Source organism: Leptonychotes weddellii, chromosome 14, assembly GCF_054177405.1.
Source record: "Leptonychotes weddellii isolate Sample4059 chromosome 14, ASM5417740v2, whole genome shotgun sequence".
Lineage (NCBI taxonomy): Eukaryota > Metazoa > Chordata > Mammalia > Carnivora > Phocidae > Leptonychotes > Leptonychotes weddellii.
In genome coordinates, this window is record NC_138382.1 from 73326617 (window position 1) to 73353191 (window position 26575).

The window sequence follows — 26575 nt, forward strand, 5'->3', positions numbered from 1 at the left end:
CAGATGATCAGTAAACGTGAAAAAAAACCAATTCCCCTAGTAATCAGAGACCGGTAAACTAAAACAACAAAATACTGTTTCCTCCCTCAGATTGGCACAAGTGTCACTTTGATAATTTCTTGGCCAGAGTGTGGGGAAACAGTGGCCTCATAAATTGCTCTTGGGAATGGAAACCGGTGTTCCCACTTGTGGAAGATAACCTGATAATATGGGTTAAAAATTTAAGTGGCTGTGGCCCTCACCCATGATCCAGGAGTCCCACTTCTTGGTACATACACACAGAGAGACACTTGTGCAAGGAGACATTTACAAGAATGTTCCTTGCAGCCTTATTTGCAGTAGGGAAATATTGGAAGCCCCCTAAATGTCTGCCAGTGGGCAAAGGCTGAGCCATCTGTGTCCTGTCCCTACTATGCACTAGATCTGTCCAGGCGTGGATCACGGGACAGATGGATGAGTGAAAAGGGCAGGCCGCAGAACACAGTGGATATAGTTTAGTGCCCTTTTTATGTTCAGAAAGGTTCAAATATATAGGAGAGCAGATCAGCAATAGCCATTAACATGGGGGGGTGGGTAGGAGGACAGTCTGACAAAGGGGCACGAGGGAATTTTGGGGGGGTAATGGGGTGGTTCTCTATCTTGACTGTAGTGACCATTACATGACTAGAACTGCATACTAAGAAGAATGAATTTTACAGAATGAATTTTGCCTTCATTAAAACGTATTTATATATGAGCACACACAGACAAATCTTCTGTATTTTCCAAAGGCACAAATTATGTATAAATAAATGCGTGCACTCGGGTCTGGTAATGGTAGTTACATGGCAGGGGGGCAGAAGGGAACGAGGATCAGGCTGGGGAATGGTCCATGGATACCTTACGTGCTGTTTTAATTTTTTACGAAGAGAATATATTCCGATATTATCTGTATAATTAAAAGTTAATTTTAAAATTTTACTCCTACCTCAGCATGGGACAAACCCGATTTCCTTATAATATGCTGCTTTTACAGCTCAGACAGCTTGATCCTGGCCTCTGAGCTGGATAACTAAATACAAGGGCCACTTAAAGATATCTGTGTGTGTGTGTTGATGTGTAACTATAAGAGTAATTCATGCTCCTTGTTACAAGTCTGAACAATACAGAAATATGTAAACTAAGCGAAGTCACCCCCCCCCACCCCACAGTCCCACACCCTGGAGGTAATCATCACAAACTGTTAATGCATCTCCTTCCTGAGTCCGATCTGAACAGATACAAAACTCCAAGTTGAGTTTTGTTGTGTTGTTCTTACGAGAACAGAATCCTGCACACACAGAGTGAAAGGTGGCAGACCTCTTTCCTTGCAACTCCCCACCTTCACCCCGTTACTTGATAGCTGTGTGACCCACTGCATGGAATCACCATGACTTACTGAAGTAACCATCTGAGTTATTGCCAGGGTTTTTACTCTGTAGAACAATTCTGCAGGAACTTGTACGTGTCCCTTTGTGTTTGTGTTTTGGTGGGCTAGAGTTTTGGGGCACTGCAGGTATGCTGTACGGACAGGGAATCCCACATTCCACTTCTTGGTCCCCCTTATGGAGCACTACACCTTCTCAGGGCTGCACCCCCAGAACTATCCTGAAGAGCTTCCTACCCTGTGCCAAGCCCAGTGGTTCTCTGCCCTGCTGTCTGCTAGAACCCTCTGGGAGCCTTTATCAGACTACCCTTCCCTCTCGTCCCCCTCCACCCCCCCCCATTCTGACACAGTGCTCTAGGGGTGGAGCTGGTTTCTGGCTGCCCCGTGATTCTGGCCACAGGCCGGGAATCCCACTGCTGCCACCTTCTCTTGACCACTGTCTTTTTCCCCCCAGAATAGGTTCTCAGACTATGAGAAGAGGAAGGTAAGAAAATGTCTTTTTTCCCTTGGCCACTTTTCTTCTTATCAAAGATCTATTATAAAAGATTTGAGGGAACAAGTTCTTCCTGTCTCTAAATTAGATGGTAAACTAAAGGTTTCCTCTTAACTACATTGCCTCACCACATCCTTAACGCAGCCTCGGTGGTGAAAGGGTATCTCCACCTCACAGATGAGCAGTCTGAGGCTCAGGGACCCCAGACTTTAAACCTCTAGCCTCTGCCAGTGAACAGAATGTTTTATTACAATTGGGCCCGGGGGGTGGGGGATGGTTAATGGGAGGCACTGGGTTTGGAGGATGTTGCTCGGTGTGAAGACCTTCAGCCCACACTACTGGGAGTTGAGGCGTGGATTCACCCTCCTCCCATGTCCTGACGCCCACAGAGCCTTGCCAGTCATCGCCAGGATCTGTATTCTTGCAGGAACAGAAGATGCTGGAGAAACTGGAGTTTGAACGGCGTCTGGAACTCGGGCAGCGAGAGCATGCCCAGCTCCTTCAGCAGAGCAACAATCAGAAGGACGAGATCCTTCAGACGGTCAAGGAGGTCCGTGAATGGCCAAGTGGGGTCAGGCTTGTCTGCACACTCCCTGCCAGGGGGGCCCTCTGCTGTGGGGAGGCGGTGGGGGTAAGCGCTCTCCCTTGATCTTCCAGAGCCTGGGGGGCCCTTACAGATCCCCTAGCCAGCCTCCTCGTGTGTGATGGACACCCCGAGCCTAGCAAGGGGAAGCCCTGGGCCAAGATCACACGGAAGCGCCTGGCAGGACAGGGCCCCTTGCTGCCAGCTCAGGCTGGCTGCCTGTCCTGCTGCAGGAGCAGTCCCGGCTGGAGCAGGGCCTGAGTGAGCGGCAGCGCTGTCTGGACGCCGAGCGGCAGCGGCTGCACGAGCAGCTGAAGCAGACGGAGCAGAACATCTCCAACCGGATCCAGAAACTCCTGCAGGATAACCAGAGGTCAGGCCTCCACTCCCCAGACCCAGAGACCTTCCCTGACATCGGTACCCTTTGAAGAGCCCAGGATAGGGATCCATTTCTCCCTTAGAGTCTCGATTCCTGCCTGAGGTTTTTGTTGTTAGGGTCCAGTCTTGGTGCTGCAGTTTGCACCAGCCTAAAGAGAAAAGAATCTGCTCTGGGCGTGACCTGGTCTGTGGCTTGTCCTCAGACCCGTGCCTCCCGAGTGTCCCGTCTGTGAAATGAGTGGGTGTAACAGGAGAGTTGAGATCACATCCTGCTCCAGTAGTTTAGGTTCCAAGTGACCCATTGCGCTGAGGTCAGCCATAGTGAGATTTTGCCTTACCAAATCCTGTCCAGGGTGGGCGGGGCTAGGAGCCAGTCTCGGTGGGCTTGGGGGAAAGGAAGCCAGATAGAGGTCTCCAGAATCTCTAGTTGGGGTCCCTTGGGGAAAGCCTCCAGAAACAGGCTTTCGCTATGTCCCCTGTTCCTTCCAGGCCTCCTTTTGCTTTTCACTCGCTCCTCCGTCACGCAGCCGTTACACGGTGCCCGAGCGAGCCAGCAGGCCTGCCGCGTGCCACGCAGCGTGCTCTCCCCACCAAGGCAAGCGACCGGAAGGCTACCATTTGTCGGGTGCTGCTTACATGCCGAGCACTTTGTGTATAGTCTCTCATTCGCTCTTTACAAATACTCCGTGAAGCTTTTCTCATGACGATCCCATTTTGCAGATGAGGAGCTGGGGCTTGGTGTGGCTGAGTACCTGGCCCGAGGACACAGAGCCCCGAGGTTCTGAGCTGAGAACCCCGGCCGGTTCCTAAGCCCCCTCTTCACAGCCAGTGCAGCGAGGGGAGGGCAGTTTTGTTGGAAACAGGCCTGCTGGTGACAACTGCAGTGACCTTTTACGGTTTGGGTTCTCTCCACAGGCAAAAGAAAAGTTCTGAGATCTTGAAGTCGTTGGAAAATGAAAGGTTAGCGTTTCGCTCAAGCACTTTCTCAGTGTTGCCTTGGGGTTGGGGGGGAGGTTTTGGGGAGAGAAGATCTTGTGATTCTCAAGGATTATGCCAGAAAGTTTTCCTAAAGCTGTAAGGAGATTGACCTCCTTAGGTATTTAAAAAGAATCACCACCTGCAAGTTTAACACACATGTACATTCCTGAGAAAAACTGAGATGTAAATAAAATGTGTAATGTCCAACTATATGGCTAATATAAAAAAATCAGAAAAATCCATTTCTTATTGAGGGAAACACACTCTATCACAAAGTAGAAAAGTGGGGGCTACAGTTAAAGCAGAGCAGTGTATGATTTCTTCAAAACACAGTGTATATCTGCTCAGAGAGCACAAGGAGCCACCCTGTGTGGCTTGCCAAACATTTCTGAGAGGCAGAAATTAGACGTGGTGATCTTTGGGTGTTTTCCTTTGTGTTTTCCAGGTTTACTGAGACGCACCCCTTTAGTAAGTAGGAAAGAGGATAGCTGAGAGGGAAGAGCCCCCTTTCTTTCCTCTCTCTCCTTCCCCCCTGCTCCCCTCCCCCTCAGGATTATCCGGAATCCCTCCTGGTTCCCTGGAGTTCCAGAATAGCAGCGTGGGCTTTGCTGTGGTCCTTATGCCGGCCTTCCAGGCCCCTGGCTGCTTGGGAAGAACTCCTGTAGGGTAGCCCTCTCACCTGGCCCCTTCAGCCGTGGTGCTGCGAGAGCTGGGAGCCGCCAGGGCCCAGCCCGGTTGTGGCCAGTTCATCTGGCGCACGCTGACCAAGTGCCCTCTCCCTGTTTGGGTGCCCTGGGCAGGAGGGCCTGGGCAGGAGGCAGAGGTGCTCAGATGCTGCTTCCAACGAAGCGAGACCCTGCAGAGAGATGAGATGTTCTGTCCGAGCCACTAGGACTCGTTTACAGTGGGGAAACAGCACACACGCAGTGTGCACATCTGGACGTGCACTTACCTTTTAATTTTCATTTACTGTGTCACGGATGGGTTTCCACGCCAGAAACCTCATTGGTAATAGCTGTAGAGTATTTACTATGTGATTATATCCGAATTCGTCCTCTGTGGACCCAGAAGTTCCCGGTGTTTCGTAATGACAAGCACTATTGTAGCACTATTCGATTCTACATTCTACTGAACGTAGGCACTGATGTGAATATTTTTTTTTTAAAGATTTTATTTATTCATGAGAGACCGAGAGAGAGAGAGAGAGCGAGAGGCAGAGGGAGAAGCAGGCCCCCAAGGAGCAGGGAGCCCGATGCAGGACTCGATCCCAGGACCCCGGGATCATGACCCGAGCCGAAGGCAGACGCCCAACCATCTGAGCCACCCGGGTGCCCTGACGTGAATATTTTTGAAGGACGTGTTCAAAGGACCTTTTGATGGGTCTTGCCACATGGCCTTCTGGAAGACGCTTTGCCAGCGGCTGCCCTTCTCAGCGGGCCGCAAAAGTGCCCGCTTCACCTTCAGCGCTGCCACGGTGCTTGGTGCTTCCCCTCCTCTCCCAGCCTGGTAGGGGAGGGGGTTGTACTCCTAGTTAGCGGTGACGTGAGCCTCTTTCCAGGTGGTTATTGGTCACTTGTATTTAACCATCTGTGAAGTGGCCGTTTTTGTCCTTTGCCCGTTTTCCGAAGGGAATGTTCATCTTGTTATGCAAGAAACTCTGCCTACCAGGCTGCAGGTTAGGCCCAGGTGGAAGTGCGTGATGCAGCAGGAGCTGGTCTAGGTGGGCACATCAAGGAGGACTTCCCGAAGAAGGCGGCATTCCTCTGATGCGATTCCCTGTTGGAAGTGTTAGATCTGCTCAGTAAATGGATGGATTTTTTTTTTTTCCTCCTAGAATAAGGATGGAACAGTTGATGTCCATAACCCAGGAGGAGACGGAGAACCTGCGGAGACGTGAGATTGCCTGTGAGTGGGGAGGGTCTTGGGGGAGGGGTGTGGGGTCCTGGGAACAGAGCTTGTCTGACTAGGGTGCGGGGGAGGCCACCTTCTCCCTGTAGGTCAGGTACAGCGGGCTCAAGAGGGGCAGTAGAGTCCAGGAGGGAAGCATGGGCCCTGCGGTCCATGGCTGACTCGGAAACAAGCCTGTATGACCTCAGGGCCATTACTGGTCCCTAACTATTCGGAGCCTCCATGTTTTTATCTGAAATGGGGAGAACAATAATTTCCCAGCTCATGGGGTCATTTGAGGGTCAGACGAGATGATACCTGGCACTGAGTGAGCACTTCACAAAGGCCGTAGGATTTCTGTTACCAAGAGCTGTGGTTGGCCCCTCTTGTGTTGCTGGGAGCTCCCCATCCTGCCATTCCCAAGAAGTGGCCCCATGGCACCACACTTTGTCCATACTTGGAGGGGGGGTACTTCCTGTCTGATCGTGAGCACTGAGAGCATCCAGCCATGTGCCAAGGAAGACCAGGAGTCAGTTCCTCCTTTTTTTAAAATAAGGAATGGTTCTTCTTGGCTGGCCCCATCCTCCCAAGGCTGGATACTGGAGTGGGATACTATGGAACACTGTGTACCAGGCCCCTTGCCAAGCACTTTGCATACACCACTTCATCTCACTCCCTCCTGATGAGGTGTTATTAATGTTCCTATTTTAAGGTCACTATTACCCACCATTTATACGAAAGAAAACCTTTTTTTGCATTTCCAGAAGGATGTTTAATAATAAATTGACTGATTAGGAATAGTATCAGTACCGGGGACTTTTGTTTTCACCTTTTTAAACTTCCCTATTGCTTAGTTTTTTTAAAAATGAGCATGTACTATTTTTATAACTAAAAAGATTTCCATAAAACAACGAAGTCAAGAGTCGGTAGTAACCCTTGTTGAGGACATATGGTATCATGCTGTCCTGTGTCCTGCCAAAAGGAATGTGAATCAGCGGGATCTTTCTGGAGGGCAGAAAGGGTAACTCCTATTATTCACGGCCTTAAAACTGTACTCTTCTAAAAATTAATCTTAGGAAATAATCAAATTGCATAAGGATGTTTGGGCAAGGACACTTACCATTTAATAATTGCAAAAGAGACCAAATGCCCCCAAATGGAGGATTATCTAAATAAACCGTGGTGATCCGTGCCCTGCAGTATGTTACGGCCAGTTCCTCACGCTGCCACGTGGCCATGGGGAATTAGTCACAAAAAGTGAGAAGTGGTGTGTTTAGCGTGGTCACATTGTAATTTTGTTGTTGTTGTAGTAAAATATATAACCTAAACTTTGCCATTTTAACCACTTGTGATTGTACGACTCTGTGGCACACGGCACATCCACGTTGCTCAGCAGCCACCGCCGTCCAGCTCCAGAACTGCATCTTCCCGACTGAGAGTCTGTCCCCGATAAACACAGATTCTCCCTCCCCCTCCCCAGCCCACGTAGAACCCCCATTCCACTTTCTGTCTTGCTGAATCTGACAACATTCCCATGTAAGTGGAATCCTGTGGTATTTGACATTTCATGACAGGCTGCTTTCACTCAGCAGAACCTCCTCAGGGTTCATCCCTGCTGGAGCAGGTGTCAGAACTTCCCTTTTTGAAGGCTGAGTAATATTTCCATTTGTGTATTCACATTTTGTTCACCATCTGTCCGTGAACACTTGGGTCGTTTCCACCTTTCGGTTTTTGTGACTAACGCTGCTGTGAATTTGGGTGTATGAATATCTGTTCAGTTCTATAAATATGCATTAAAAATTGACTAGAAGAATATATATCAAAATATCTCTGGGTGATAAGATTATAAAAGATTTTGTGTGCATGCTATTTGGTGTTTTACAAATAGCCTTTTCAAGCTTAAGTTACTTCCATAGTTTAAAATTTTTGGAGGGGGGCGCCTGGATGGCACAGTCATTTGACTCTTGGTTTCCGCTCAGGTCATGATCTCCAGGTCGTGAGATCAAGTCCCAAATCGGGCTCTGTGCTCAGCAGGAAGTGTGCTTGAGATGCTCTCTCCCTCTCCCTCTGCCCCTCCTCCTGCTTGTTCGCGTGCTACCTCTCCCTCTCAAATCTTTTTTTAAAAAAGTGTCTTTTAAGGGTGACTGTGAGGCGGGTGATGAGGTGAACCCCACGAGGCCCCCAGGAGTGGTGCCCCTTTCTCAGTCCCACCCCCATGTTTCCTCAGCCGCCATGCAGCAGATGCTGACCGAGAGCTATAAGAACCGGCTCATCCAGATGGCCTACGAGTCTCAGAGGCAGAGCTTGGTCCAGCAGGCCTGTTCCAGGTAAGGTAAGGAGAGGCTTCCTGAGTTGGGGGCACTGGCTCGGGGCCCAGGACTGTGGGGGTGAGCGCTGGGCACTGCAGTCCCCGCCCCAGCCTTGGCCGTGCATCATGGGCAAGCGGTGACGGCTCTTCATGACTTCTGTAGCTGGACCCCATGATTGGGTCAGGCTCTGGTAAAGCGACAGCAATCACTCGCACTTCTCATGCACTTCCTGTGAGCCAGGCACTCGGCCAAGGGATGTGTGTTGGCTTACTGACTCTCTGTGGCAGTGTGTCATTAGCCCCGTTTTGCCACCACAGCTCAGGCTCAGAGAGCCTATGTGACACATCCAAGGAAACCCAACCAGCAGGTGGCAGAGCCAGGGTTCAGGCCCAGGCAGAGCGGGGGCGTGCTCTTGACCGCGTTGCCCTCCTCGACCTCCGAGGGTCTGCAGAGGCCGGGAGCGGCGTGCCCTGGAGGGAGAGGTGATAGGTTGCTTTCACACTGGCGGCAGCTGTGGGTCTGGCTGGCCAAGTTCACTGCCTCGCTGTGGGTTAGTCTGTTGAGGGAACCACACGTGTCGGCACAGCCGTGGAGAAGAGCTCTTGGTGCTCGGGAGATGGGCCAGGAGCACCGGCTACCCTGGTGTTTCTCCCCCTGTCGAGGTGCTTCTGGCACAGCCCCCAGCCTCCCCGTGTCCTCACAGGTGGGGGGATTTCCCCTTCCTTTCCTGGCGATAGAACATCGAGCTTAGGAGTGTGCACACTGGCGGCGGACAGACCTGGACTCAGGTCCCCCTTCTGTTAGTAACTGTGAAGTGTTGGGTCAGTCCATTTCCCTTCTGAGCCTCAATTTTCTTATCAGAAAAATGGGGATAAGTCACAGTACCTACCCCTGGAGTCGTTGGATTTAACGAGGATGGTCTTTGCCACAAAAGGGCCAATAAATAACAGCTATCATTACGAAACAAACTCAAAACCAAGATTATGCCAAAGTATGGACATATGTGGGGCTTCAGGGTTTGGATTTTTATGCCAGAATCACTAGACTTGTTCTGGGGGCTAAGAGCAGATCCGAGGCCAGGGTGGGAAATGCTAGGGGTGTCGGGTGGGGCATGGCTGTTACTGCCCGAGAAGGAGAGCTTTCTCACGGCCCAGGTGGCCCACCTGGGAGGTCATGAGCTTGTTGGTGGAGGTGGGAGGGCAGAAGCCAGGCCACTACTTCAAGGGCATTGTAGAGGAGATTCTGATGGAGGGGTGGATGAGAGGACCCAGACACACCGACTCTGTCCCCTTCCTTCTAAGACAAATGCCATGTCTGTGCCCCGCCCAGGAGGTACCCCCCAGCAGGTGCTGCTTGAGTATTATTATTGAATGGGTAAATGGTTTATTTTGATCTCCAAGGTTCCTGGCACTTGGTAGATGCTCAGAAAACATTCAGAGAGTGAATTAATTTGCTGTCTTTCTGGCAGCATGGCCGAAATGGATGAGCGGTTCCAGCAGATTCTGTCATGGCAGCAGATGGATCAGAACAAAGCCATCAGCCAGATCCTGCAGGAGGTGAGCCTTTGTCCAGGGTGTGAGGGCAGGGGCTCAAGATGGGCACAGGGAGCCTGAGGCAGAGCATCACAAGTCTGCATGGAGCCCTGTCCTTAGCATAGAAGACCCAAGATGCTTAGTATGTTTAGAACTATATAGACCCTCAGGACAGAGGGGCTGGGAGAGGGAGAGCATGGTGGTTTTCTGGTCACTGAGATCTAGAGAAGGATCTCCTGCTTCCGTGGCAGGCACCTACTCTCCGTGCTATGTGGCTCTGTCGTAAGGACTTAGGGGCAGGACGTGGGGATCACTCCATGGAGGCAGAGCACACAGGAGAGTGCCAAGGGCCTTTCGACTTCCTGCTTCCAGACGGCGCACCTCTGTTGGCCACCTCACCTTCCTCGTGAAACTGGGCAGTGAAAGCACCCACACCCCTGGTTGTGGAAATTCAGTGCACATAGTATCCAGGGCTAGTGAGCCTTTCGCAGATATTATTTCTAAAATGTGAACAAGTGAGCTAAAGAGTTACGTTCCCTCTAAGAGACCGGGAAGTCCTCCATGAAGGGGTTTCTGAGCAGATTCTGTGTGCCCCCTGGCCCGGGCCCCGGGCACCTGCCGAGCAGCTGGTGATCTCTGTTGCAGAGCGCCATGCAGAAGGCCGCGTTTGAGGCTCTCCAGGTGAAGAAAGACCTGATGCACCGGCAGATCAGGAACCAGGTGAGGGCTGGGGGTGCGGCCCCACCGACCCCTTCCTGCGTGCCTTCCCAGACGGCAGAGGTGGTTCCTTCATGCGCCCCTCAGCCATCCATTCCCCCCCAACTCCACGCCACCCCTGCCACATAAATGGTTCCGCTGCCTCCCCTGATGCCCGTGGGCAGCCTGGACGGCTTAGGCAGCCTCTGCATCCACCGTGCCCCAGGCAGGAAGCCCTCCCTGGGGGAAATGCGGTCAGTTCCACCCCAGTGACCACCTCCATCAGCTCAAACTGAGGAGCTGGGGCGGATGGGGTGGCCCACCAGGGCAGGCAGGGGAGGCCGCCTCGCCTGGAGGGAGCTGTGCTCTGGTCTGGGCTCGGCTGCCGACCTGCAGGCTGGCCTCCGCCCGGTGGGCTATGTTGGGCCCCCCTGGGCTTTCTGGAGGGCTGGAGACGGAGCTTTCAGGCTGCGGGAATGCTCATCGCATACTATTCGGCACACTTTGAATTTTACATTTTTGCATGTTTTTTTCTTTGTATTCTTTTCTCTTTTTTTGGCCAAAACCAACTTACCTTTTTATTTCCCTCTTTAATTTCAATCCCACCTTGCCGGACATGAAGCTCATTCCTCTGACCAGGGGTTGGTGGGGCCATAGGAACTTAGGGGTGAGGGCCATAGGGTCACAGGCTCGGGGTGGAGGAGTCACTAACTGTGGGGTCTGACCCCCAGGCATCCTCCCTGTGGGTGGTTCTGACCCAGCTGGCCAGCTGTTCCCCTTCAGACCCAAGCAGGGAGAGCCCCGGGAAAGGGCTCCCTCACCAACCTGCTCTGTGTCCTTGAACAAGTTACTTAAGCTCTCTGAGCCCCCGTTTCCTCATCTGTAAAATGGAGGCAGTAATATCTCCTAATAACCAGGGGAGATTTGATGACAACATTGTAGTTAGAGTACACAGCACAAGCCTTGCACACAGGATGTTCTGGAAGCATCAGCTGCTACCATCGTTGTTCTTAGTCACTCCATTACCCTCTGCTCTCTGTGACGGCAGTTACAGGAAGTAAGACACTGCGGTGAGTGCGAGGCTCAGTGAGGACCTGTGTCTGTTCTGCACTCTGGCCTGAACCTTAAAGGCGGGCCTGTCTCCATTCCATAAGCCGTTAGCCTCTCTGGGATGGGCCCTCCAGGACAGGCCCGTCTGTGCCCCCCAAGCACTCGGGGCCCTGAAACAACTAATTCTTTTAAAGCCCTGCTGAGGGGGTTCCCAAGGCACCCAGGTCCCCTTCATTCCCGACCGCCCCCGAAAGGTTTCTTAGACCCCACTTGGCCTTCAGGGAGCAGCACAGACTTGAACCTTGGTTAATGTGAATTTAAAAAAACCCTGTTTCGTCTTCCGTTTAGATTAAGTTAATAGAAACTGAGTTATTGCAGCTGACTCAGCTGGAGGTAAAGAGGAAGTCCCTGGACACAGAGGCACTGCAGGTATGTAGGGCTCCTGGCCTGCCCCTCCTCCTTGCCTCCCTCCCCACAGCTGCTCCCCAGCAGGCAGGCAGGCACCTCTGGGGCTGTGATGGGAGCACAGCCTGGGGGGCGAGCCCAGCGCAGGCCAAGGTTAGGGTCGGGGCAGCCTATTGCTCAGCAGGAGGGTCAGAGGAAGTCGGGTTTCATTGCCAAGGCTCACCCAGGCCCATCTCCATCTCTGCATTTTCTTTGTTTTGAAGCAGGGTCACTGCTGAGCTCCCTGTCTCTTTAAACCATGCTTTTGGGGTGCTGGTTCAACTCACGGGCTGATCTCCTCTGGGGAAGGAGCTGTCTTGGTGTCCCAAGGATCTCTGGAGGAGAGGGCCCAGCTGTAACTGTGTCACTCCCTGCAGGCGGTTTCTCTGGGAGCTCCAGTCTGGGTGTCCTGCTTGTAGAGCGTGGGGGCAGTAGGGACCAGCAGGTGGCGTTCTGGACTGCGTGTCCGGGACCTGGGCTTTGTCCTCTATAGTCGTACTGTGTGACCTGGGCAGGCACAGAAGAGGGCTGGACCGTGCCCTGCCCCGACCTCTGCCCAAATGTCCAAAAGCAGATGGATCAATGGTGTGTGAGGACCTGCGCCCCACATCCGGCTTCTGAGTAGAGCCTTCTGTCTGTCCCTGTGTTTGTGTCTGTTCTCAGGTCTGTCACAGATGTGCTGTGTGACCTAAGGCAGGTCACTTCCCCTCCTAGGCCTCCCATTTCTCCCCTTCGTAAAAGGAAATCATCTTCCAGGCCCAGCTTGTGTCCTAGGGCCATCACACTGGGGCAAGCTAGCCAATGCAAAGCCCTTTGTGAGCCTTGCCGCCTGTCTTCAGAGATGAGCTCTCAGAAAAGATGCAGCCACCGTGCTTGGCAGGTGCCCATGTCTCCTGCCCATCAGAGCTTGTGAGGCTCCCATTTTGAGGGCCTCCGTGGTTTCCAAGAGTAAGAAATGAGTGGAACACAGACACAAACGAGGACTTCGCCCAGTTTGCATGTGCCTCCATCTGGGTAGAACCTTCCAGACCCATGGGGGTTACACGCCAACCCTCCCTGCCTGTGCTTCCACCCACACGCTCTGTAGTCCCTGAGATTGCAGTCATGTACCTGTGGCTTGTCATTTCCTTTGTTTGCTGTTTCTTACCATTCCATTGTCAGGAGTCACTAGATCCCACGCCTGGCCTGACCCCCACAGGGAGAAGATGAGGGGATGCCCAGGCAGAGGGGCCCCTCGGCTCCATCCCCCAACCCTCTGTCTGGTTGAGTTGGGCCCACTGTGGGGTCCTGGCTGCCAGCTTGGAAATGAAGTGGCGGGGGGGGATCCTGTCACCCCATGGGGTACTCCTGGCTCCAGAGCTATGAGCTTCCAGCGGCACTAGGCATGGTCTTGTGTTGCAGGAGATGATCTCGGAGCAGCGCTGGGCCCTGAGCTCCCTGCTCCAGCAGCTGCTCAAGGAAAAGACGCGACGAGAGGAAGAGCTCCGGGAAATTCTGGTGCGCTTGGCTTCTGCATTCCGCATCGCACATGGGTTCGCTTTCCCTAAACACACTCGGCATTCTTAGAAGCGTTACTGTTATTCAAGTAATAGTTGCTCATCAAAGAAAAAGAGAACGAAGGAAAAGACTCACTTCTGAGAGTTACCTAATGCTAACGCTTTGATGTGTTTTCTGACCACTATGATGCATATTTATAGCTGTGTATGTGTGTGCCTTATAAACATAAGATGGTACACACCTCTTTAGAACCAGCTCATTTGCCTCTGTTCTTTTCATGCCCTAAAATGTTCTCCATACGCTTCCTGGCTGCATCTGGATGGGCCATCCTAGCCCATTGCTGAGCATTCAGACTACTTCCAGTTCTTTACTTTTCTAAGGAATGCTCTCTTTGTAGTGGAGTATCGAGAACGACCATGAGTATCTATTCAAGACCGATGCCCAGGAGAGGACTTTCTGTGTCCAGGGCAGGCTGTGTAATAAGCTTTTGGCAGGAGTTGCCCAGCTGTCCCCTGTACCCAAATGTGTTTGACTCTGGCACATTGTCATGGTGGCAGGTGGCGATCGTTTCCTCTAGACCCCGTGTGCATTGGAGCATTGGGGACAGAGGCCTAAGTCGCTCCTATGGTGTCGTTAATGCTCCAGACGTTCTCTGAGCTCCGTTGTGGACAGAGCCCTGTGCAGGGAAGACTGAGACCAGCTTCCACAGCCCCACACGAGCCCATGTGCGGGCCAGTCAGAAGCTGCCGGTTCCTCGTGATGCCTTACCGCTGTCGCCTGCGAACTGTATTAACGCGCGGATGGCACGGTGGCATCTTGCAGCAGCCGCTGTGCCCTCTGGCCCTATGCTCCTGCCCTTAGGGGCCTCAGAGCACTCACCATCCAGGGGAGGAAGCCCCCCCTCAGCAGATCGTGACTGCTGGGGTCACGGGTGCCAGACGAGAGATGTGTCCACAGCCTGGGGAGGGCCGTGGGCAGCAGAGGGGAGCAGCTTGGCAAGGTCTGGGAGGGACGGCCAGACAGGCCCTAAGGCCTGGGTTGAAGTCTTGCTGCCCGCCTCTCCTTTGGCCCCCAGCGTGTGGCCGCAGTCCTGGCTGGGCCGCCTGGCTTGCTCAGAACACAGGTCCCCGGGCAACACAGGCCTGGGTCCAAGTCCTGGCCCTCACCCCGGACAGCTCTTGTAACTGGGCAGGTTCCTAATCACTCTGAACCTCCCTTTGCTCACCCTGGAAGTCGGACCCCCTCACGGAGCTGTGCGAATTAAGGAAAATGGCACCTGGGTGCATAGCGGGTTCTGGCACACGGCACTCTGAAAACGTTAGCTGTTGCTGTTCATACCATTTTTGTCGTGGGACTGGCCCCAGCACCTAGAATCGTGCACCTAGAATCATGTCTACTTGTTCATGGCAGAATGAAGGGATCCGTTTCAGTAGCATGTCTGTCGTTCTCCAGCTTTGTCAGAAGGGTGAAGCCCACTCCAGAGGCCCATATTGTCCTTAGAATCCTATTTCTCTCCCTGCCTGTCACCAGAGCTGAGCCCGAGGAGGGGCCCGCAGAGCCTGGTGGCAGGCGTCTGAAGCCCTGAGTCTGGCCTCAACCCCAGGTGTGCCCTGGCTGAGATTGTTCGCAGCAGGTAACTGGGGGTCGAGGCACTTCCTGCCTTTCCGGGCTCAGTAGTTTAAGTGGTGAGACTGTGGGGGCTGCGGAAGTTCTTTGTAGACTACCGAGCAACCTCCACCAGCCAAAAGCCTCGTTCACAATGGGCACTGTCCTTACAGTTTTTATTTACTGACCTAGAACTAACGATGCCTGCTTCATCCTTGGCAGACAGAGTTAGAAGCCAAAAGCGAAACCAAGCAGGAAAATTACTGGCTGATTCAGTATCAACGGCTTTTGAACCAGAAACCCTTGTCCTTGAAGTTGCAGGTAAGGACTGCTGGTCCCTACCCTTTCGGAGAGCCTCCCCCGCCTCGGGGATGCCTGGCTGCCTGATCTTTCCAGTTCTGTTCTGTTCATATTTCCAGTGACTAGTGTGCCGGGTCCTCTGCTAGGCCCCGGCGGGGACAGAAAAGAGAGCGTGGGTGCCTTCCTTCTGGTACGGGAAGGGGGAGAGCTATGTGGGGTGGGGAGCACAGAAACCCCCTGCAAACCCCCGCTGTGGGCGGGATGGATGTGGTCCCCCCTCCCCCCCCACACACACACTGGTTTTTTTATTTTGTTTTTTAATAAAAATGGAGTCCTTCTATATATACTATTTTGGCAAACTGTTTTTTACTCTTAATAATGACGGGCAGTTCTCTAGCTGTATACATAATAAATCTCCTCATTGTTTCCAGACATAGTATTTAGTATCTGGATGAGCCCTCATTGATTTAAACAGCTCCTCTTGATGGGTACCTGATCGCTTAACCATTTTCAAGTTTACAGATAGACTGGCAGCGAACTTCCTCGCGTCTTTATCTCTGTGCTCACGTATGCATTTTTGTAGGAAGAGTTCCGAGGAGACGTTTTATATATTCTGTTAAACGTGCTCAGAGCCTTTGTTCGCCGTTGTGAATAACGGGGGCCGTGTTGGCGGTGTGGTCAGCTTCTCCCGTGGGTCTGTCCCGCAGGAGGAAGGCCTGGAGCGCCAGCTGGCGGCCCTCCTGGTGGATCTGTCGGCGGAACACTACCTGCCTCTCTTCGCCCACCACCGCATCTCACTGGACACGCTGAGCCGCATGAGCCCTGCCGACCTGGCCAAGGTGGGAGGCGGCAGCCCCGGGGTGGGGGGGTTGGAGCGCTGCACGAGGCCGCCGTCCGAGCCGCCAGGGGTCGGCTTGCGCTCCTGCCGCTGTGGGTGCGGTCTGCCATGAGCCCATGTTCCGGGGCCCCTGTGCTTCCAGACAGCCAGAACCCCCACCTCGTCGGCCCCTCAGCCCCTGGGTGTAGCCTGCACGTCGTCTGCCCAACCCTAGACTACTCCCCCCGCTCAGCTGGGACCTTGACGTTGTAGGCCCAGGACAAGTCCTCGGAGGCTGTCTGGCCTGGCCCGCCCCCGGCTTCACGGACCTCGGAATGGCAGCACTGCCTGAGCCTGCTGACGTTCTGGGTCGGAGCTGAGCTCCGCATTGCGTTAGTTCGTTTACGCTTCGAAAGAGCCGAATGAGGGCAGCTAAGGTCTGTAGCCGTTGGCCAGTGCCAGGCGCTCTCCTAAGGGCTTTCCCATGCTGGCCCCTGCAACGGCCCGGCCGGGCACGTAGCATCCTTGTCGTTTCTCAGTTGAGGAAGTGGAGACGCGGCAGGGTGGTAGCTTGCCCGGGGTCACACGGCACAGTCAGGCCCCGAGCATGGGTGGTCCGGTCCCAGAGGCCATGCTGTCTACCCCTCTGCCGTGGGGCCTGTCCTTGACCCAGAAACTGACGGGTCACACACAGGGGCTGTGTCACCGTCACCCGCAGGTCTGTGGGACTCCAGCACTGCCAGTCCTCAGCAGCTCGGCCTCAGTGGGCACTCCCTGCCCCTTCCTGTGAACTCTGACAGTGGGTCCTGACTCCCCTGTGGTCGGGGGGCAGGGGGAGACGTGCGGTCTCACAGGTGATGCTTTCAGCGAGTCCCTGCCCCAGTGCAGGGTAGGCACGTGCTCAACTGTGACTCTTACCGGTGTTAGTTCCCTTTGGGGCCTCGGTTTCCCTCCCTGCCACCTGGTCAGCTCCACAGCTGTGGTGCTGCATTGCCTCCTGTTGACCTGGGGGCCCAGGCCTCCGAATTTCCAGGTGAAGGTGCCAGAAGCCAGGAAGGAGGCGGTCCTTGTGGCTCCCACCCAAACCCAGGCCGTAACTTGCTTTGCCTTGAACTGCCGTAGGTGGGCATCTCGGAAGCTGGCCTGCAGCACGAGATCCTGCGGAGGGTCCAGGAGCTGTTGGATGCAGCCAGGATCCAGCCAGGTACCAATACAGGGCATCTACTAAGCAGAGGCCCCAACCTCGCTTGTGGACTGTGCTCTGGGGGGAGGGGGTCACCTGTTTACATTTCAGGACGAGAACTGAGGGCCGGTCCTAGCCCCTATCGGTCCTTAAGGTTCCCTCCTAAAGGAACAGGATTTCCAAATGGAAAAAATAGGCCACAAAAATGGGCGGTGGGGGGGAAGAAGGAGAAGTTTCCTTGTAGAAGTAGAAGGGCCTTCCTGGTGCCCTGTCCTGTAACCTTCCCTAAAACTACCGTATGCTGGGAACCACACACCGCGGACCCTTGAAATAGAGGGGGAAACCAGCCATGCCCAGTGCCTGACACCGTGCCTGGGGCGGGCCTGTGGTGGCTGTGGAAAGATGTTTGTGACGACGTGCAGAGGGGTAAAGGCGGGTCATAAAGGCAGTCCACCTGTGTGTGGAGGCCCGGGGAAGTCTAGGTGCTGTGGCTGACGCAGGAGCAGATGCGGGAGGCAGGGGCTCCCGTGTGCCGAGCACGACCCAGGCACCAGGTATTCGCCAGCCCCTGCGCATGCACCATGTCGTGTCGCCCCTGTGTCAGCCCCGTGAGGTGGGTGCTACTGTCCTCGTTAGAGAGCGGAGGGAACAGAGATGTTAATGTTCTCCCGTAACGTCACACCGCAGGCAGATGGCTGAACCACTGAGCTTAAGGCCTCCCTCGAGAAGAGACCGAGGGGTCTTGAGAAGGGAAGGGAGCCTGGAACAAGGATGGAAGGAGCGGGCCTGCCTGGGCTGCCGGGCTGGGCGAGCCCACGGCACTGCCGGTCTCAGGCAGGGGCCGTTCAAGGCAGAGACCAAAGGTGGGATTGCTGGACCAGATTGCAGGGATGAGGCAAGAGCTCTGTGGCTGGCGTGGGGGAGATCCTGGGTCCCGAGGTGCCTGGGCCGTGTCATGATGTCCACAGGCTCCAGCTTTCCAGCCAATTTTATTCCAGGGGCATTGATCCGACCTAAAAAATGCATTAAACTAATAGTTCTTTAATATCAAGTAATGTATGAAATAGATCCCTTCTTCCCCTTCCAGATGTTTTCCAGTACTGACACCTTCCTGCTGTCAGACTGGAGGTCCGGATAAGTTTGGCATCAGGGCTTGGGGTCCCCCTCCTGGCAGACATAAGTGTCCTTCACTCTGAGCCCCTCAGATGATGGCTGCCTCCCACCGTCTCCAAAAAATCCCTACGGCTAGCAGGAGCCAGAAGGGACCAGCAGGTCCTTCCCCATTGAGGCTGCGTACAGCTTCTTCCTGATGCTGCCCAGCTGCAGGGAGGGCTGGGTGGGACCTCTCCTTGTCAGCTGCAGAGGGGGCAGGAGACCTTCAGTCCCTTTCCTGACATCCTCTTCCTGCTTCCAGAACTCACTTGGTGTCACATTAAATACAGAAGAGCCCCTTTACAGTAATGGTTTGGTGGCACCGTGGTACCTTCAGGGAGCCTAGTGTTGTAACAGCCTTTAAAAAAAAAATCTTAGGGCGCCTGGGTGGCTCAGTTGGTTAAGCGACTGCCTTCGGCGCAGGTCATGATCCTGGAGTCCCTGGATCGAGTCCCGCATCGGGCTCCCTGCTCAGCGGGGGGTCTGCTTCTCCCTCTGACCCTCTTCCCTCTCATGCTCTCTCTCATTCTCAAATAAATAAATAAAAAAAATCTTAAGGTTTTTCCAATTATAAAAACTCGTAATTCAAACCACAGGATAGATGGGAAAATCTGAACCAAGATCAGGATGTGCATCTGGGATGGAGAGGACTCAGGGATGTTGGTGTATGTTGCATGATGAGAGAGACCGCTTCGTAAGGGCCGATCCTGCTGTGCTGCTCTGGGGCCCCGGGGGGGTGCCTGCTCTCCTGGGAGCAGGGCGGCGAGGGGGCAGCCCTGGGGCCTTCTCATTCCTCTCCCTGCTCCCCGGAGGTCTCCTGGGAGACCTGGTGGGGAAGCTGTGAGCACAGCCCCCATCCCCCCCAGAGCCCCTAACCAAGGGCTCCTGCCCCACGGCTCCACCACCAGGTGGCCCTGTGGTCTTGGGCAAGTGGCTGCTCTTCTTTGCAAGTGACAAGCCCTCCTTGCAGGGTCCCTGTGAAGGATCCAGGGAAGGGTCAGGGGTTAGAGGCCCCAATTAACCAGCACTGTGGCCTTCCCTGCCAGTGAGTCAGCACTCCTGTGTTACAGATGGGGGGGGTGAGGCTGAGAAAAGAGAAATAAGGGGGCCCTTACCCTCCTGTGGGATCCGAGGGCCCCACCTTAGCTCACTGTTCACTCGTGGCAGGCAGAGCCAGGGGACCCCCTGGGGGTTGGGATCCTGGGGGCATGACCCTGGCTCAGCCTGTCTGGTCCCCACAGAGCTGCTGAATCCACCCAAGGGTGAGGTCCTTGGGGCCCTGGAGGTGCCCACTGCCCCCGAGGAGCCGCCTGAGTCTGTGAGCCCGTCCGCTCCCCCGGCAGAGCTGGTGGTGCCGACCTCGGAATGTGTCGTATGCCTGGAACGGGAGGTAAGTCTGGGGCAGCGGCCCCACCCGCGGGCCCAGCCTGTGCCCGTCCTGAGCCTGTCCAGGCATGTGTGTTGTTTCTAGTGGTAGAAGTAGATTGTATTCGTTAGAAATTTGGGGAAATACAGGACAACAAAAAATACAGGAAATTACCGTGATCCCATGACCCAAACATGAGCTAATTGCTAACATCATTTTCTGGGACTTTCTTTTTTTCAAAAGAGGTTTTTTTCCCCCTACTTAATTAAGGAAAATTTCCCAAGTCATTAAATATCAACAACATAATTGTCTCTGAAGAGACTTTTAAAAAACCATCTTTTAAAATCTGTAACAATATTAGGGGTGCCTGGGTGGCAGAGTCAATTAAGCATCTGACTCGGTTTGGGCTCAGGTCATGATCTCAGGGTCATGGGGTCAAACCCCGTGTCAGGCTCCGTGCTCAGCACAGAGTCTGCTTAAAACTCTCTCCCTCTCCCCCTCCTCCCCACACTCACTCACTCTCAAATAATCTTAAATATATATACATATAAAATCTATAACAAAATTAATGTTTATTGTAAAACTTAATATAGTGTAGAAAATAAAACCCCTCCCCTCCCTCCACCATGTGATCCGACTTAAAAGAAGCTACCGTGTTAGCAGTGTAATTACTCCAGGGTCTTTAGTAAGCCCGGGGAATGCCGTGATGCGGAGGGACGTGTTGGTTATAAATTTAAGCAAACCCCCTGCTTTGGGGCCCAGAGGTGGCTTCCAGGTTGTTACTACGAGCAGCGCTGTACCAAACAGCCTTGGGCGGAGTTGGGAGCGCATCCTTGATCACTTCCTTAGCGTAAGTCCTGAAAAGAGGAGATGCCGAAGCAAAGCACAGGCATGCTTATGTGGCTTTTGCTCCGTGATGTTGGAATCCTTTGTGGACCAAGGGGCTGGCCAGGGCACAAAAAGGCAGAACTCAGGACAGCCTACAGGTCCGACAGCAGGGCTGGGCAGACACACTGTGGCCTCCTGGGCAGCTGTTGGGGCGCGGGGGGCGGCGCGGGGGGTAGGGGGTCGGGAGCGACTTCTGTGCCGTTCGGATGGCGTGTGACAACTGCGGTCTCAGATCCTTGAGGTAAAGGACAGCGAGGGGTCCGGGGGGCTCCGTTGCCCCGTCGCCGGGAACAGGCCGGGGCAGGACCCAGCCGCTCCCACGGTCTCTCCTCAGGCCCAGATGATCTTCCTCGACTGCGGCCACGTCTGCTGCTGCCACCGATGCTGCCAGCCGCTGCGCACGTGCCCGCTGTGCCGTCAGGAGGTCACGCAGCGCCTCCGGCTCTACCACAGCAGCTGAGCCCCGGGCTCCAGACCGGCACAGCCCCCCCGCCCCGGGTCCCTCTCTCGGCCTGGGAGCTGCCCCCCCCGCCCCGTTCCTCTCCGAGCCCACCTGGGCGGGGGCGGGAGGGGGACCGAGTGCTCCTGGCCGTGCCGCCGCTCGTCCGACTGCTGTGGGGGAAGCGAGGACCCCGAGTCTGAGGACGGCCTCGGGGCTTTGGAGAAGCAGCTGTGCCCCCGTCTAAGCACAGGACTGAGGGTCCTGGCCGCTGCCACTTCCCAGCAGTCTGACTGCGGCAGGTCACTGCCCTGCGGGAGCCTCGCGTCCTCATCAGGGTAACACGGATGGCGCTGTCCCCCTCAGTGGGGCGGCGGGAGTGCGGGAGGGCCCCGAGCGCGGAGCTGCTGTACGGAGGCCACCACGGGGCGCCACGGGCTGGCCTCACGTGGACTTGCCGGTGTGCTGAGTGCACGCCTTGTACCGCAAGCCACGCTCGCCCCTCCCGACCTCCCCCTCTGGGCCCCTCTGCTCTCCAGACCTGTACCTCCTAACAGTCCACCCCCCCATCCCCCCGCCACAGCTCACAGGCAGGCAACGGGCTTTGCCCACCCGAAGCAGGAATGTCAATAAATCCACCTCCAGCCTGATCCTGAGTCCTTGCTGGGGCCTGGTGGAGCCCGGGGACAGGGGAGGGCTGGGGGGAGGGGGGGTGGTCCGGGGGGAGGGCTTCACCTCAATCAAAGGGAGGGAGAGGTGGGAGAGGCATTCTCCAAATCTGCCCTCATGACAGGTGGACAGACAGCTGGAGCAGGTCGTGGGGGGGGCGGGGCGGGGGCTGTGCGCTCCCTTACCGCTATCCCGGAGAAGGGCCCAGGGCCTGGGAGCTGGGACATGGCAGCGCTGGGGCTGGAGCCTGGAAGCCTCTGGACTCCTAAGCCCATGCAGTTGTGCTGGTGGTTCATTGCACAACTCTAACAGGAGCCATGCCCCCTTGCGCTTGATCAGAGCTGCACGTTTATTGTGTATGTTCGGGCAGATGGTTTTGAACCAAGTGGAGCTTGCTTTGGGCTAGAGGTGGGTCTCTTTGGGGCCCCCGGGCTCTGCCTCCAGCTAACGCTGACCCTGGCCAGCCTTCCAGACTCCTTTCCCCGTCCATGCATTCGATAAGGGACCTGACGGGGCCCTGACGCAGCCAGTAGCCACCAGGGGGCACTGAGTGCTCACACCAGGTGCGATGCTGGATGCCGGGGCCTGGCCTTGGAGTGGCAGAGAGCCGTCTGCCTGCACCTCAGTGTCCCTATCGGATTGGGACCATCAACCCTGTAGACTGAAATGGGATGGGATGAAGGCCCCTTGTAAGTCCTTCCCAAGCAAGAGCTGGGGCCTCTTCCCACAGTCTCACCCCCTACCCCTGACTCCCCAGGAGCTCTGCCACCTCCCTCCCTCAGCCCCAAACCTGGGCTCAGCCTTAGCCGAGGGAGATGGAGACCTGGGCGGGCAGGGCCACATAGGGCACAGCATTTTGCGAATCACCCAGGCTCCTCACTAGGCCCAGGGAGAAAGACTTTTATGAGCGCCCAGCCCTGCTCTTCTAGATGGAGCGATTTGCCAAGGACCACAGCAAGACTGCAGCTGAATGTCTGGTCTCCGGCCCCAAGGCCCCCCCCCGTTCCTCACCTCAGCCCTTGTTGACCAGCCCTCAGCCACTGGCCACCATGGAAGCCAACGTCCCTCAAGGTGACTGGCTGCTATCCCACCCAGGACGCCTGTTTACACCCTTGGACGGGACAACCCATCCCCACCAGCTGTGTGTGTGTGTGCGTGTGTGTGTGTGCCCTGTAACCTCAGCCAGGGATCCACATCTTCTTGGGCCTCAGTTTACACGGTGGTAAAATGGCGGTAACGAGGGTGCTCTCCTCCTGGAGTGCTCAGCCCACAGCGAGTGCTCCGTGACTGCTGAGTGAGCAGGAGTCCCCAAAAACGCCCACACCGCTGTGGACACCCCGGGGCTACTTGGCCTTAAAGCTGCTGCCAGCCCTCCTGGCCGAGAAGGCCGAGCTGCCATCAGGCTGGTCACCTGTGTGCCCTGCACCCCGTCTCCGGGGCGGTGTCCTCCGACCAGGCACGGAGGGGGGGGGGTCAAACGAGGAGCCCAGAAAGTCAGGGGGCACTGCTGGTCCTAGACCGGCTCCGGCCCGGGTCTCCCACTGGCGGCACCACACGCAGGTCCCTGGCTTTAAATCATTTATTGATTAGTAAAGCTTAAAGAGTTTGCATAATATTTTCAGTACAATATCTGGGAAGGATGATTGGAGAAAACCCCAAGAGAAGGCACTAGAGGAGAGAGATGAACACGGAACCTGGTGGCAGGAGGTTAGTGAGGCATTTGAGATTAGGGCTGGGGGGACCCGGAGGGTCCCTGAGCACCAGCCACCACCGCACGTCCTGGGGGTGTGAGGCCCCTGCCCTGGGAAGCGGATCGAGGGGGCTGGGGAAGCCAGGGGATTCCGGGCCCTGGGGAAGCGGCTCAACCCTCACCCCCAGAAACAAGCAGCTTTGGGAGGAGGATATCTAAGAAGGGAATTTTTCAGGGGCCAAGCCACAGCCTGACCCTACATCCTCAGAGGGGCCACCAGTGGTGCTTTGGGGAGCCAGACCCAGCTTCCCTGATGGACAGTGCGTACCTTGGAGGTGGCCCTCGGAAGACAGAATCTATACCCCCAAACCCCACCTCTTGAGCGGCCTGCCACCCCTCCGTCCCAGCCCGGAGTGTGTCGCCACAGGACGGGCAGGGGGAACAGAGGGACTCCTGGAGGCTGGGTGCTAACAGGTAGGAGCTAGGCTGGGGCGGGGGCGGGGAATGTAAAGCCTGCTCCAGCTTCCAGAGCCTTCCCTGGGCCACCTCAGCCTGCTCTGAAGACACTCCCAGCAATACCTCCCCTCAGCTCACCCCCTCCCTCCCTCCCTCCCTCCCTCCCTTGGAACACTTCCTCTCCACAGACTAGCACATTCTGGGCCTTTCTCATTCCAATCCCGGCCCCTCACCCCTCCTCCAGGAGGCATCCCTAGCCTGGCTACAGCCTGAAGACCCCTCTGTGCACCTCCCCTCACCCCACAGCAGGCAAAGCGAGGCCAGTGTCCACTCCAAACCTGGCCTCTGGAGGCCCAGCCAGGATTGAGGAGGACAGTGGTCTGGACACAGAACTGGGCTTCAACGCTCCATGCTTCTGGTTCCAGTGGGCCCCCTCCACCAGTGAGAAGGGAGAGAATTCAGTGGCCGAATAACCCAGCGAACAACTCTACATCGGTCTTACTGAGAAGGAGGGTGAGACCCCCAGGAGGGAAGCCGACCCCAGAAAGCAGGAAGGGAGGACCCAGGGAACCGGCGGCCACCAAGGTACTCCTCAGCCCCCTCGGCTGGCCCAGCTCCCAGCACAAGCAGGAAGCCCCAGATCATCCCACAGAAGAGAAAACGGAGCAAAGTGTGACCAAACCCAATAAAGTGACTCAGGTGGGCCAGCCCCAGAGGTGCCACACCAGCCCTCCCCTACCTCCACCCCAAGGCCTAGATCTGGGGCTCCCCGGCTGGAGCCAAGCCTGCCAGTGTCTTGGAGGGGGTGGCCCGTGTGCCATGTCCAGCAGAAGCTCGGGGGTGACCGGCCTAGAACTCCGTCTGTACCCCTGCGCTGTCCTCGGTGGTGGTGTGGATGGGGGGGCGGCCACCAGGGCTGGACACCTGCTCCCCGGTCTCCTGGTCACTAGGTTTGGGAAGCTCAAGGTCCGCAGCCTTTCCAGGAGGGAGTTGCCGGAGGGGTGAGGCGGGTGGCGAGGAGGCCTCAGGGGCTGCCGCGGGCTGGGGGCTCTCCTGGGAGGGGGCCCCGTTGAGCAGAGGGCCAGCCGGCGGGGGGCTCTCAGCCCGCAGATCCCGGGCCAGCAGGCCACGGAGCTCAGTGACACTGTCCTGGGACGCAGGTGATAGTGGCTCAGGGCCGGCCTCGAACGGCAGCCCTGCCTCCTCGTCCTGGACCACAGACACCACCTGCTTGGCACGCCGTCGCTTTTCTGAATGGGTGGCTGCTTCTGGGACGCTGGGGCTGCCGCCGTCCCCCCCGCTGCCACCGTACTCCTCACCCCAGTCGATAGGCGCGCCCTCGGCCAGCAGGTGCAAGTTGGGGTCGCTGTTGTGCATGACCATGCTGTCCCGGTAGAGGTTGTGCTTCCTCTGCACCGCGGCCTCCTTCACGGCTGCGGAGCCAGAGAGCAGGGTCAGGACAGTCGGCGCAGAGGCCGCGGCCGCCAGCCCACCCTCCACGGCGCCCGAGTAAGGACCCCCATCATCACCCCCGGCCTCACTGCTGGGAACCAGCAGCCCAAGCTGGCCACCACCGTGTGCTCCTGTCCCTCATCTGCCACCGTCTGCAACGCCAAAGCCTGAGCTGACAGGACAGCACAGAGGAGCGATGCTACCCGCCCAGGGCCACACAGCGTGCCTAAGCCAACCGCCAGGCCTAAGCCCCGAGCTTAGGGTTTCTTTGCAGCTTAGCGCTTGGGACCAGGAGGACCTCTCAGCAGCCATCTTTATCACCTCCTCCCCTCCCCCGGCGCTGAGGCTCCCCCCAGCTGGCCCTCCCGTACCCTGCAGGATGTCCTTCATGACCGTCTGCAGCACCACCTCCTCGTACGTGTTCTCCACCAGGATGAACCTGGCGAAGTCCTCGAAGATCAGCTCCTGGAACCGGGGCAGCTCCTGCAGGGGTGGGGTGGGCAGAGGCGGGGGTCAGGCCGGCGGGTGGAGGGAGGGGGCTGGGGGCGAGGGGCTGCCGAGGCTGGGGGGGTGGGGGAGGGGCACGCTCACCGACTTGCACGTGGGCGCCAGCTTCTTGAGCAGGAAGGGGATGGTGATCTGCAGCAGCGCCTCGCGGAAGAATCGCTTCCGCACCGAGCTGCTGTCGTAGTCGTATTTCTGCCAGGAAAAGAGGGGTCAGGGGGACGAAAGCCCGGGGGTCTGACCCGAGCCTCGGAATCCTTGCCCACGCCAGGGGGTCCGCGGTGCCTCCCATAGGGGCAGCAAGCCTGGTACCAGCCCGGGGACTGGGCTCAGGGGCCAGGCCGCTCACCTTCAGCACCCGCTCCAGTATCCGCTGGATGGACTTGCACAGCTCCTCCTTGGTGGGCCCCTTCCCCAGCTCCTGGTGCAGGAGGGTCTCAAAGGTGTACACGGCATTGTCCATTTGCTGCAGGACACACCGCGGGGCACGTGAAGGCCCCTTCCTGCACGCCTCGGAGGGGCTCCTGAGCCTGTGCCCCAGGGCTGTAGGGAGGTGTGGAGGCGGCCTGTGTGTGCACCTACGTGTTCCCCCCCATCTTTTTTTTTTTTTTTTTTTAAGATTTTATTTATTTATTTGAGACACAGAGAATGAGAGACAGAGAGCATGAGAGGGAGGAGGGTCAGAGGGAGAAGCAGACGCCCTGCTGAGCAGGGAGCCCGACGCGGGACTCGATCCCGGGACTCCAGGACCATGACCTGAGCCAAAGGCAGTCGCTTAACCAACTGAGCCACCCAGGCGCCC

At 56.1% G+C, this 26575-nt stretch overlaps 2 protein-coding genes across 8 annotated transcripts in view; one reads left to right on the forward strand and one right to left on the reverse strand.

Moving 5' to 3' along the window:
• Nucleotides 1-21652, forward strand: part of LRSAM1 (leucine rich repeat and sterile alpha motif containing 1) — a 38721-nt gene extending 17069 nt beyond the window's left edge. For 3 of the 7 annotated variants that reach the window (XM_081803640.1, XM_081803644.1, XM_081803639.1), the window contains 13 exons: nt 1860-1889; nt 2326-2448; nt 2715-2854; nt 3775-3819; nt 5672-5742; nt 7952-8051; nt 9502-9589; nt 10211-10285; nt 11660-11740; nt 13157-13252; nt 15080-15178; nt 15865-15996; nt 17097-21652. In XM_081803640.1, the coding sequence (XP_081659766.1) occupies nt 1860-1889; nt 2326-2448; nt 2715-2854; nt 3775-3819; nt 5672-5742; nt 7952-8051; nt 9502-9589; nt 10211-10285; nt 11660-11740; nt 13157-13252; nt 15080-15178; nt 15865-15996; nt 17097-17486 (1470 nt within the window). In that variant the 3' untranslated portion in view covers nt 17487-21652. The remainder of the gene's footprint in view (nt 1-1859; nt 1890-2325; nt 2449-2714; nt 2855-3774; nt 3820-5671; nt 5743-7951; nt 8052-9501; nt 9590-10210; nt 10286-11659; nt 11741-13156; nt 13253-15079; nt 15179-15864; nt 15997-17096) is intronic. The other 4 variants (XM_081803642.1, XM_081803641.1, XM_081803645.1 and 1 more) reach the window with 3 other exon arrangements.
• Nucleotides 21653-23236: 1584 nt separating this feature from the next.
• NIBAN2 (niban apoptosis regulator 2) overlaps nt 23237-26575 on the reverse strand; it is a 46695-nt gene continuing 43356 nt past the window's right edge. Inside the window, exons 6-9 of the mRNA XM_081804090.1 lie at nt 26123-26386; nt 25861-25968; nt 25641-25752; nt 23237-25250 (exon numbers count right to left, since the gene is read on the reverse strand). Of these exons, the coding sequence (XP_081660216.1) occupies nt 24667-25250; nt 25641-25752; nt 25861-25968; nt 26123-26386 (1068 nt within the window). The 3' untranslated portion in view covers nt 23237-24666. The remainder of the gene's footprint in view (nt 25251-25640; nt 25753-25860; nt 25969-26122; nt 26387-26575) is intronic.